Source organism: Passer montanus, unplaced genomic scaffold, assembly GCF_014805655.1.
Source record: "Passer montanus isolate IOZ18808 unplaced genomic scaffold, ASM1480565v1 scaffold18, whole genome shotgun sequence".
NCBI lineage: Eukaryota > Metazoa > Chordata > Aves > Passeriformes > Passeridae > Passer > Passer montanus.
The window spans coordinates 14161260-14174314 of record NW_024365381.1 but is presented as its reverse complement, the minus strand read 5'-3'; the positions used below and the strand labels follow the sequence as shown (position 1 = coordinate 14174314).

The 13055-nt window shown below is 34.2% G+C and overlaps 1 protein-coding gene across 4 annotated transcripts in view; it reads right to left on the bottom strand.

Moving 5' to 3' along the window:
• Positions 1 to 13055, bottom strand: part of FUT8 (fucosyltransferase 8) — a 97189-nt gene that overhangs the window by 21275 nt on the left and 62859 nt on the right. For all 4 annotated transcript variants that reach the window (XM_039705397.1, XM_039705400.1, XM_039705398.1 and 1 more), the window contains exons 8-9: positions 9510 to 9624; positions 3251 to 3488 (exon numbers count right to left, since the gene is read on the bottom strand). In XM_039705397.1, coding sequence (XP_039561331.1) covers positions 3251 to 3488; positions 9510 to 9624 — 353 coding nt within the window. The remainder of the gene's footprint in view (positions 1 to 3250; positions 3489 to 9509; positions 9625 to 13055) is intronic.

Below are 13055 nucleotides of genomic sequence, written 5' to 3'. Positions count from 1 at the left end.
TTTTTCAAGTTATCTTTCATCTTTCTGGTTTTTAGGCCTTATGGGAAGGAGCACATACTGTTATTTAAAGGAAGTAGATGACTTCTTTACCTCCACATCCCTTCAGTCTCCAGCTTGACATGCAGATATGACTTCTAACAGTACATTAATCTGTCCTTCCTATTCATCTGTTTTCTTTTTCATTTAGGATTTTTTGGTTCAGTTATTTTGTAGACCTCTTTCAATTTATTATTGGGGAATGCCACCATAACATCATAAATCAGCAAATAAAAAATTGTAAGAAGAGGCTCCGTTTTAGCATACAGCAATGATAACAACATTATAACCTGGCTAACTAATTAATTTAAAGAAAATTAATCAAAAATTTCATGATAAATATGTCTTCACAAGTTCTCTACGTTTTGGCTCTCATTACTAGTAAATCATTCATGCTTCTTATAGAAATTCCTACCTAAATTATTCATAAACAGTTTGACCATAGATATCAAAGGAAAAACAAACTACAAGCAAGATGCAATTACAGGCAAGATATAATTTTCGAACTAAGAAGAGCATATATACATCCATCTCTCAAGATTTTTTTCTCTAGAATGACAGTATGACTGAAACAAAGGACAAGGAAAACTTATGCTACAGTGTAAAATAACTATCGCATTTACAGAAAACTGCAATAGAATTCTCAATCATTTGATATGTTTAAGCCAGAAAAGCTGAACTTGATTCCAGAATTACCACATCAAACACAAAGAACAACTCCTGCAAGACATGATGTGGGCTGAGCTGACCCTTAACTCCTCTCTGATGAGAACACGTCTTACTGATTATCTGCTATCAGGCAAATATCAGCTTGCTCATTCAAAGTCACTTTACTTCCCAAATCCCAAAAACAAGCTCAGCTTTTATAACTAGTTAGGAGAGGACCGGACAAAGAAAATTCCAGAACTATAGGTAATCTCAGCCAATATAAGCCTCTTAACTCTTGGAGAAGGTATTACAATCTAAATTGTTTAAAAAAAAATTAAAAATTATCTATTTAGGTCTGCAAATTACTACTTAGGAGAGGACCGGACAAAGAAAATTCCAGAACTATAGGTAATCTCAGCCAATATAAGCCTCTTAACTCTTGGAGAAGGTATTACAATCTAAATTGTTAAAAAAAAAACAAAAAACAAAAATTATCTATTTAGGTCTGCAAATTACACAAAAGCATCTCTCTTAGAGGATATATTTTTCTGACTTGTTGGCGTATTTCCATACTTACATTGAACACTTGCTAAAATTATTCACTTGTATTGATATTTTTGAAACATAATTTGAAAAAAAATTAAAATCCCTACACTACACAGTTTTGTTTACGAAAAATGAAAATTGATAAATTTCAGTGCATTTTAATGTATTTAGTTTGAAAATATAGAAGATCTCTTGCTGATTCCAGAATTTGTAGAGAAAAATAAATTAAAGTTGTGGTTTTGCAAACTGCTCCTAACTAGAGTTAAGAATTTCAGACTTATTTGTCCCTGAAAAAACAGGAAACAAATAAACAGATATAAAAGTAAATAAAAATCTATATAGATTTAGGGAGACATAAAAAGTGCACAGAAATCTTCAGCAAGATACACTGTCTTTAAGATTTAGCAGCAATTAAGTATCCAGTGACAACTGAAGCCAGGCGGAGGCTAGGAAAGAGATCTCTTGTCAGAATCATTCATCCTCACTGACCACGCCATTGCACAAGATGAGAATTTAACAGTTTATAGCATGTGTGCCTGGCCAACAGGCCAGCTACAGAAAGATTGTCTTTCATAGCCCTCTAGCTCTATAATACCAAAACTCAAATTAGTGGCATTCATTATTTAAAAAATAATTGCTTTCATCAGGGTATTTCATATGCTCAGCCTTCAACCTATTCATCCTGATCTAGAAACTAATTGAAAAGGAAAAAAAAAAAAAAGAACCCACACTGTAGGAACCTAAAATAAAGCATTATTTGTAATTTCATCAGCAAGAGCCTATATTGCAAGAAATCATCATCTATTTAAATCAATTTTCACAAAAATATATGACCTTTTGAAGCCATGTGTGCATGAATGAACTGTTTCCCAGCTTACTGTGCTCAAAAGTTGCTCACAAAATGCCCGCATCTAAATTCTGGAGTCACATAGAGGAGTCCACTGAGAGCCATGTCCAGTCTGTAGTCTCACTTAATAACTTTGCCAAACACAAATAAAACTTCATCTGGAGTTCTCAATATCTGTTGTCCATTTAGAGTTGTTTTTATAAAACACCCAACCATTTCCCAGTAGCATTTTTTTTGCAAAAAAAAAAATCTCATTCACAAAACTCACTAGAATTCTCAGCGCTAATTTTGTAGCATCTCGAAGCTCTGAAAAACAGATGCTATTTCAATATGCAAATGCTGTTTCAATGTGTAAGCATGCAAGTTTACATGCAATCTGTAAACTGAATTTTGTACATCTGATTAAGTTAATTTCAGACCTGTAAAACTTTAATAGTTACTTTAAGATTCCATATGCACTAGGTATGCAGTGTCCTAGTGAAAAGACTGAATATGTTGATATGTTTTGATTACCAATCACATGGAGAAAGATATCATTCAAAACAAACATTGTTTACTCGGACACAAACAAAGCTACCTGATTCTCCAAACATCAGTGTCCATCTACTTAGTCTAAGCAAATTGTTCAGCGTGATATAAGAATGGAGCAGCTTGCTGATATGCAAATAAAAACTCATATTTAACATCACCATTGTTTTTATGGCATGAATTTTGGATCTGTTCAGCTTACATTAGGAGTTATTTCAACTATTTGTTCATTTTGTTGGGGTGCGACCATTGGATACCATTTCTTTTATATTTCTATTGCTTAATATTATGAGGAAATATTCCTTATTTCTTAAAAAGTTTATTAACAACATCCACTATTTAATACTCTCTTCCCACGAAAATTAGATTAATACCTAGCAGAGAACACAGCAGCACCCTGCTGAAAAATTGTAATTCAAGTCTCATATACTAAACTTTTGTATTATAAAAACTCTACCAATGCAGAGCTATCTTACGAAGGAATTTTTTTTAATACCGTGGGCAAATACAGGGCAGAAGGTGCTTAGATACACAGCTGCAGTCACAGTTATCATGCCCCACCCAACACGAAAGAGACAACAAATTAATTCCATGGGAAGAGGCTGCAGAAGAGCAGGAGGAGCGAGGTGGGAGGCTCAGGCTTACCTGACCAGTGGCCGGTGGTGGAGCCCGCCCTGTCGGTGCAGGTCTCGCTGACGGGCCGGAACACGGTCTCCCAGCCGCCCGTGGCGTAGCGCCAGTTCTGCGACTCCAGGATGAGCGTGCGCTGCGTGCCGTACGCGATCATGAAGCAGTACACCACGTGGTGAAGCTGGCAGCCATAGCCACAGCCTTTGTTGATGTTACACACAAGTTTCTTAGCTTTGCTGCAATCCTTCGGGTTCTGTAAGGATGGGTGAAAAAGTGGAGCTGAAGAGAAGCTACACCAAAGGCTTGCATTTTCCTGAGAATCTGGCAAATGTCATAAATCACAGAAGTCACCCTGCTATAACACATCTCCGACTAAAATGGATGAGTAACTTTCAGCTCCGTGAAAATTTTATGTGAATTCTTCACTGCGAACATGAACAGTTATTGAACATACTTCACTATCCTAATATAAAATAGAATACATTCAAGATTTTAAATTACTTTCTCATTTGTAAATCTGTCAGAAAAAGCCAACATTTGGACTCCGAGTTCACATTTCATCAACATGATTCTCAGTGTTACAATGCTTTTTCCTTTGGCATTTCTTCAAGTTTGTTAGTTCTCTTTCAATAAGCATGCATGTCATCCAATAAAAAAAATTCCACCTGTCTACAACGTACAAAATAAAACAAATGGTACAGAATAAAACAAATGCTTGTTATGGGACTGCTTCCCAGGCTAGCTGACCATATAGTAAATACAGACTGTAAAACACATTTCCAAGCAGACTGATAAAGGGCAGAATTTTAATTTGCATACACTTTCTATAAAATAACATATTTCACTTCCACAAACCAAGAAACCACAAGATAGGAGGCAAATGCCTACATTGCATGAATGCTATGTTTAAAAGTACAAACTAATAAATATTTTTAGGTATGTGGAATTTTTAGATATGTGGATGACACAACATCATAATCAACAGAAGGATTTCTTTACGTAAAAGATAGTACCTTTTGTACATATTCATACTTGCATGGCTCTAGACAGAGCTCTAAATTCCAGAAAGGCCTTCCATAAAATCTCCAGGATTAAAGTTTCACATAAGGTACAAGAATACTGATATTTGAGAATCAATATCAATTCTGTTTCTTTCACATCTAAACTTCAATTAAAATTCTCTGTAAATTTGCAACAGTCAAATCAAATCTTCAAAAAAACAATGATCCCTGTCTGGAGAACTGAGATCCCTCCTTCAAGTGATCTTAAAGATAATCTGAATATTCTGAATCCTAAAATACTTCAAAATAAAATTGATTTGTGCATTTAGTTATGTCAAGGAGGGGAGGACAATTCAGATGGAGGAGGGGTGGAGGTAGGGAATAATAAAACATCCAAATCAAATCCAAAACTCTAGAAAATGTGCTATACAGAATTTTATTTTTTTTTTCATTTTAAATATACCTGATTCAAAGCCTATATAGGTATGAAAACAATACATGAAATAAAATTTTCATTTCTAATTGTTATTCCTCAGACCAGTACTTCTGTCATCACAAATTTAATGGATAACTTGAGACTAAATCCAACGGGTATCTTTTGAAATTATAACAAATGCATTTCCCACAGTCTTCCAGAAGAGAAAGAGGGCCTTTCTAGAATTCTGCACAAGTCCACACAGAAAAAATTCCATTAAAAAATAACTCTTCATAACATGATTATCAGTAGTATTATATTTTTATTCCTACTATTATCAATAATATTATCAATATTTTGCTTGGTTTCAGTTATTAAACTGTTCTTATCTAAAGCCAAAACAGGGTTTGTTTGTGTGTGGGTTTTTTGTTTGTTTGTTTGGGGCTTCTTTCCCATTGACTCCCCTCCCTCTCCTATGAAGGAGGAGGAAGAGTGTATGAGGGGTATTTGTTGCCAGCTTGCATAAAGCCACAACACCATTATTCTTTTTGAAAGGGATAATCTCTGTGAATGTTTAGAAAATGTCCTTAGATAAAGCTTTCTACACTTACCATTACCTCCAAATGCTTGTGTCCTCTAAAATGAAAGCATTTAATCAATGGCATATTTGAAGTATTGTCAAGGTATGCCCTTCTCACTTTCTTTCATGTAAATGCAAGCTTCATATAATAGCTTATGAACAATGTTATGGAAATCAAGTAGTAATCACAAAACAAAACGTAATTTGATAGTGTGACTGCTTACCAATGTTAATATAATGCACTTACTTGGGTTTTATCATTATTTGTAGACTTAACTAAAAGCTATATATATTAGTATTAGTTTGTGACTTAAAAGAAGCTATTTAACTCATTTATTTATGACTGTGGGTTTTTTTTCAAATTGCTGTACTCAAGCAGCAAAAAGACAAAGCAGTATTTGAGCTTCATTTGTCTGTTGAGAATTTTAAAAGAAAAAGAGAGTAGAGATACTTGGATATATTGCAGTTCCAACTAGTGTTTCCTGGGAAAGATGGAAATACTACCCATTGATAAGGAAGAAAAGTTACATTTCAAGCATCAGAATACCTTGAGTGTTCGTAATCAAAACTGCCAACTAAAGCAACCAGTATTGAGCTGATAAAGGATAACAATTTCAAAAGCAATGAAGAGTGACAAAAGAGTTTTCCTTCTCGCACAGTCACAGAAAAAGATTATAAATCCCTGATTTGAGTGGGTAGTACATTCTGTTCTCAACCCTAATGACACTGCTGATCACACTCCTATCTCCAATTTAATGATCTATATAATCAAGAGAGAGCTGAAAGGGACCTCCACGAATGTCAAGCCCTGTAATGTAACAACCATAAAACTTCAGTAAAAAGAAATACCAAAAAAATCCAAACAAACATTAAACAAACCCACATAATCCCAAACAAACAAAAAAACCTACAGCTGATCAATTACACAAAACATACTTCAATATATAGAAGACTAGATCATCAAGCCGCTCCAGAGATTACACCTTTAATCTTCCTCAGAATAACTTCTATGAACAACACAACTGAAAAATTTAACAAATTTTCAGAATAGCAAAATGGTTAGAATTACCTATTTCTATGGAAGAGAATACCATTTAAAATAAAAGTAGATTTTTGCAACTAGCAAGATGGATTAATGGTCTTTCATCATGAAGAACATGGGCATACTGTTGCTCTCACAAAATTCAGGATTTCCACTGTATTCTTCTTGCAGGGCCCTTGGCTGGCCTATTCACAGAAAGCAGGCTCAGGTGGGAATGATGTCCCAAGTGCTGCCGCAATGCCTCACCATCTTCCAATACTTTCAGGTGTGTAGTCAGCCATCAAAATGGCAATGGCAAACTGGCAAAAGTAAACCCTGATCCTTAACATACATTTTACTGCATGAGAAACTGCTGTGTTGTAAATGAAGTTAACACAGTTCAGAGAAATGTACTTAATCCAACGAGTCACAACAGATTAGAGTGGAGTGGGAAAGCACTCTGCTACCATTTACTGAGTAACCAAATAAACACAGTATGATGCTCATTAACAAAGTTGTTCTATTTTTAGATTTTCAATAGATATTTTATTCTTTGATGCTACACAGTCTGCTGGAGAAGACAGTCCCACCCAAAATCTTTGTAAAACCCCATTTTTTTTGAGAAATATGTCAAAAAATTGTTGTTTCTCATCCTAGTTATCAGAAATGTAATTCATACTATCTTCTATTCCCCTTCTTTTGTGATGTCATTTGTAATCCATCCTTTTCATACCAGCTCCCCTCAAGACTTTGGGGGCAGAAAAAAATCCACACAAAGAAACAAAAAAACCAAACAAACCACCAGAAGTTTCTTCCAGATGCTGGAAGAAGACAGTCTTCTCTCCCTAGTCAAAAATAGTAGGTATTTGATTTGAGAGCCAGAGATCTCAAACCTTCCTCTAATATAAATTCCTCTAGTTTGCACCTACCCTCCTGTGACACACAAGTTTCAGCTTAAGTGAAACATCCCAGCATGCAGATGGACTTTAACACACTGTGTCCTCAGTCCTGGACAAAACCTCACACAGATATCAGCAGTGACCACACTTCCTGAGGTGGTTATTATACTAAACGATATAATATACTTTTGATTTCATTGATTACAGTTGTATGGGGTGCATCCCCATGCATGTATACAAAGTGCCCAAAGACTTTTTAATTGTTGTTGTCAATTTAGCATGAGGACTTTTATTAGAAATATGAAACAGTAATTTTAATGTGAGGGAGGGGATTTAATACACTTTAAGACAGAAAAATCTAAGCGACACATTAAACCACCAAAAATACTTTGAAGTCCAGAAAGCTAAGAAAAAAGTCTTGTGATCAACTTTCTTTTCTTTGCATACATACAAAGCCCCAGCTAAATAGTATGGCAGAATATGACTTGAGCATGGCAAACTATGACTAATATAATTGATCTGTTGTTGAGTACTTAGTAACCTTTCTCACCTGATTGTATTTTTAACCTTCAAAGCTGAACAAAAAGCTTTAGTTTCTTTTTAAATCAGAGGCAAAAATATTCTGCTATTGCGAGACTGCATGCTGAATCACAAACTTCCTAAAATAAACAGAACAAAAATAGGCACAAAAGAGAAGGGACAGAAAACTGCTGCCTTCATAATCAGTTATTCACTTGATTACAGCACTACAGGTGCTCTTATCTGACTTCTCTTGCACATTTTCTTCATCTGTTTGATAAAAAACCTCTCTGAAAATAAGGCCTTTTGTTAAATATAAAGTCCTAGCTTTTTAAATGTTGCTCCAACTATAGGAAACTAGTTACATGTAGCCTCATTAAATCAAATTTATGGTAATGTCATCCAAATGAAGTAGCAGTCATCACTATTCACAATCATTCAGCTAAATGACTTCCCAGGGAGATGTCCCAAAATAATGCAGCTGTCAATGTTCAACACGTATCAGAAAAAAGCTATGCAATACTTTCATACTTAACTAAAAAACAATTACAAATATGTCCCATGTAGTTCTTTTTGGCACCGACTAGAGGGGCAAGGGTTGTTGAATTTATTTTATTTTTAATACAGTTTTATTATTAATAGAGGTATATAAATGTGTGTAATTTTGAACCACTTGACTGCTTTACAGTGGTGCGTATTTGTTAAAGCAAATAACTTTGTGCTCTTTTTGATGACTTGCACAGTTGTATTACTAAATAGGACAACAAATGGATAGTGAAAGACAAAGGAAAGGTAGAGAAAGGCTACATTTATCAGCATGAAAAGCAGTTACAGTATACTATTGCCAAATAGTGGTATCAAAATGAAAAAATAAGGAACAATTCTCAGAAAGGAGTTGAAGAAGTACAATAAAGTGATGACTCCTGCATAATTTAGAGAGATGTGTTTTCCTCAGAGGGGTGTCTTTTTTTATTTAACAAGCAACAAATACATAGCTTGGTCACAGAAGAAAAGGTTCCAACAGCTGAACTGTGAAACAATGAAAATCTGATATTCAAATTCAGCTATTTACACAAGAGAAAAGATCAGGCATTAGGAGTGACCATACAAAACAGCTGGACACATGCCATAAGAAATAAACCAAGTAGGAATAAAATAAGCTACATTAAATATCTTTTTGATCACTACATAAATAGTTGCATGCATTCAGTCATGAGAAAAAGTCCCAACACCTTTAGATCAGGTTTTATTTAGATTTTATCCACACACACGAACACATGTATTAAAAAGTTCTTAACTGAAAAATATGCATATCTTGAGAAGTCTCAAACACCTGTTGAAACAATCTAGGACTAGACAATACATTATACAAGCACTTCAATTTTGCTTCCTTATGTTTTCAAAAATGGGCTGCTAGTTAAGAAGTTTGATACAAGGACTTCTAAATATTGTTTTAAAGCCATGCAAACATATTAATATATTTTGATACTCTAAAGAATAAAATTTAAAAAATCAACCAGACAATTATCTTTTACAATAAAGTGAAGAATTCAAACAGCCCAGTAAAAACCACGGAGCAAAAAAAACCCCCACAAAGAAACAAATAAACCAAAATAACCAACAACAAAAATACAAACCCCAATGATTGTCTTGGAATATTACCTTCCAATACATAAAAAACAATGTTTGAAACAAATGCAATAATTTATTTTCAACGTAATTTATTCATATACCAACATTCATTTCAAACTGCGATGTAATTATTCTATTGCAAGGTTTTAGCTATGTATATAAGAAGAAAAAAATGTTTACCTTGATTCAAAAGCTCTATCCTCTTACCTGCAAATAAGTTATTCTTCTCTGTACCAAATCTGTTAGATCTTTGGCCTCTTTTTCTCGCCAATCTCCAGCTCCATCTGTTTGACTGAGGTAGTACAAGTCGGTCATTATTGACCTATAAACAACAATGAAAAATAATCTTAACATTACTAATTTGGAGCATTAAATGAAGTCAAAGTCAAATTAAACAGATATTTCTATTGCAGCTTCAAAATCAGTTTCTTCATGTCACCTCCTCCTGCACAATTTAAACAGCAGCCAAGACAGACTGACTGCATCCTTCATCTAACAAATGTTCCACACCCATTAGCAATTAAAAACTAAAAATTCTAAACAGACTCATGGCCATGCAAGTCCATACTACAAAACATGAATTTTGAGGAAATATCAAATACTAAATTGAGATTACCTAATACATTAGAGATTCTCTTCTTAGGGTTATAGCATTTCATTAGCTAAATAAGAGAATAAAGAACTCATCATCATGACAATTAAAATGTTATATGACATTTGTTAAAATTTACAAATAAGTCAAAATTACTGATTTTGTCCAAACAGTAACACCCTGGAAAAGATTTTTTTTAAATCTCTGTGGCTTTTGGGAAGAAATAGAAAACTAGAGACAAATTATTCAAAGTGCTTCTGGAAATGTTAATGGTTATTCTAAAAGTAAAAGATGGCCCAACTCAGAACCAGTAATTTCAGAGTTGGTTTCATAGACTGAGAATATTTAATATTGCTAAATTTTTACATATTGGAAATATTGCTAATATTCCTTCATAACAGTGCTAAAGTTATAAGTTTGACCCACTTTTCTTAATACTTTCATCTGTACTTCAGATGCTGCTTTTATTGCCTGAAATTCTTGATAAACCACAAGTTTGAGCACTAGAAAGAGAAGCAACAGAACAAAGGCAGAGAAATTTGGGAGGTGACCAAAAAATAGTGTGAGGGTAAGAAAAATACCTTTCATAACAACATTTGAAGTGGTCTTGTCAAGCTGCTGGCAGCACTTGTTAGCACTGGAAGCACAAATCCAATTAGGTAAGGCTACCCCTTATCCATAATTGAGAGGAGCAGGCTGCATATCCCTACTAGGAAACTACTTCAATGACACAATATTGAAGGAGTAAACATTGAGATAAAGATAGAGCTGCCTTAATTTGATTTATTAGCAGAGTTATCAGAAAAACTTTTCTTGCTAATTTAATAACTGGATTCATGGATTTGTAATTTTATTCTCATACACTCATTCTGGTCTTTATCCCCATGCTTCCACACAAGGTAACAGGGACACTGACTATAGCACCTATTATTGTTGTATTAAATATTTTACCCAAATTATTCAGCAGCAGTAATCCTCACCTTCTGTCAATCAACTGGGAGAACCTTATCTACATTCTAATCTGAAACTATATAAACTCGATTTTCTTTTACAAGGTAATTGAGCTTGAAACACCCTATTGTGGCTTTGCATAAAAATTCATTTAAAGCACCACCGGGTAACTAACTTTAAATCAGTAACTATTAAAGACACATAGTACAGTATCATGCACACACAGTTTAAAGAGAATTAGAACAGAACTGGACAAATTCTAATACAATGCGTTATATACAGATAACAGATAAAGGGTTTGCTCTTTATCTGTTTATAGAAAACACATAGTTTTCTATGTTTCCCTGTTTATAGAAAACACATAGGCTAGTACGCATACTAGAAAAGGAAACCAAGGCATTTTCGTGGGAGCTTAAATATATTTTGCCTCCCAATCAGGATGTAACAATGTTGGGTGTTTAAAGAAAAAATACAAAGTTAAGGTTTAAACATTAACCTTTTTTTTTAATCCTCTTTCATTAAAAGCAGCTGTGCAACCACATGGCCACATTTTAAACCATTTTCAAATGCTCTTTCACAAACTTTAACAAGTCTTTTCAGTACCTGTGATGCAAGTAATCAGTTTACTCTCCCTATATTTTATAGAAATATATTTCCATTAAGTATTGAAAAAATAACCAAAAATACAAAGTTTACCAATTAAAAAACAACAATTAAAAATTTTGTCAGCTCTTAAGCAATTTTTCCTATTTCTACAGAAAAAAAGTGTTTCCCAAATTCAATTTTTTATATTACTGGCTATGGTGACCACGATAAAAATTTTGTCAGCTCTTAAGCAATTTTTCCTATTTCTACAGAAAAAAAGTGTTTCCCAAATTCATTTTATATGACTGGCTATGGTGACCACGACAAAGAAAAGGCAGTAGCTTAGTTTTAATAATCAGCCTTATGGATGAATTATAATTACTTTGATAATTTTTGAGGTAAGAGAAATGGGTGAGAGTGTCCTTACACAGCCTCAATGACTCACCACATTAACTAAAGGCAGCTTTGCTCAGTAGAAACCATAAAAAGTATCAAATGATTTGCAGGAAATGTTATGAATTCATGAAAGAGTTTTCAGACAGTATCCATAATCTTCTTTAAAAAAAATTATAAAACCCTGAAGTAAACCAGGAAGTGAAAAATTCACAGGTGTTATCACACAGAAATGATTAGAAAGTAGTGCTATTTTAAGACACAGTCAGAGTCCCTTTTTCTTTGATTGTTACTGCTCAGAAATGTGCATTTTCTAGTTACATCTGCAAGGGTGTTTAGAGTGTGACAGATCACTGTGATAACTTATTAATACAGATTTAGAAGAGACACAAATACCAAAGACCTGGGTCATGCTCCGTGCCAAGAGTTAAAAGCACAGAGAGAGGTGATCCATGAGCCCAAGATAGCTCAGTGCAGACAAAGGATGAGCCTGCACAGGGTTATTAGAGGCTACTGCAGGTGGTGAAAGGGCAGGAAACTTCACACAGTGGCAATGCAGATATTTACTGCATCAAACTTGGTCTTTCACTTGGCTACTAATCAGCAACATCAACTCGTTGCTGTTGTTGCTTCATATCAAAAAATAAATCTTGGAGCTGCACTTAAAAGCATTTTTTTCCTGGAAAACAGAATGGAGGAAAAAAATCTGGCTGTGTTTAATCTGCATTTGATTGCCAAAACAAAGGCGGGAGGCTGGGTGTTTTTAACAATCAGTCTAGACATTTATTCCAGTCATATGAAAAGATTTAAACCTCCTGAAATTTTACATAAACAAATAAAAACTCAAAGGAAAATATGTAATTCAAAGAAAATAATATGAAAATTTGTCCAAACACTGTGCATCAAATGTTGGCCAGTTACCACAAAATCCCTGATGACAGCTACTCCCCGGGAGAAGGAATGAAACTAACTCAGTAACAGCCATATTGCAAACAACTTTTGTCAACACAGGAAACAACCATGACAACTAGAGGACTAATTTACTGTTTTAATAACTCAATATCAAACAGTCTTTCCAATGTTTAGATGAATTTACTCTCAACAGCCCTCTTCCCTATAGCAACTATGAGAATACAATTATGTAATTCTCAAGGAAAATCTAGTGTCGGGCAACACTGTTTCTCAAACGCCATCAGTACTGAAATATTTGGCTAAAACATAAGCGAGACCAG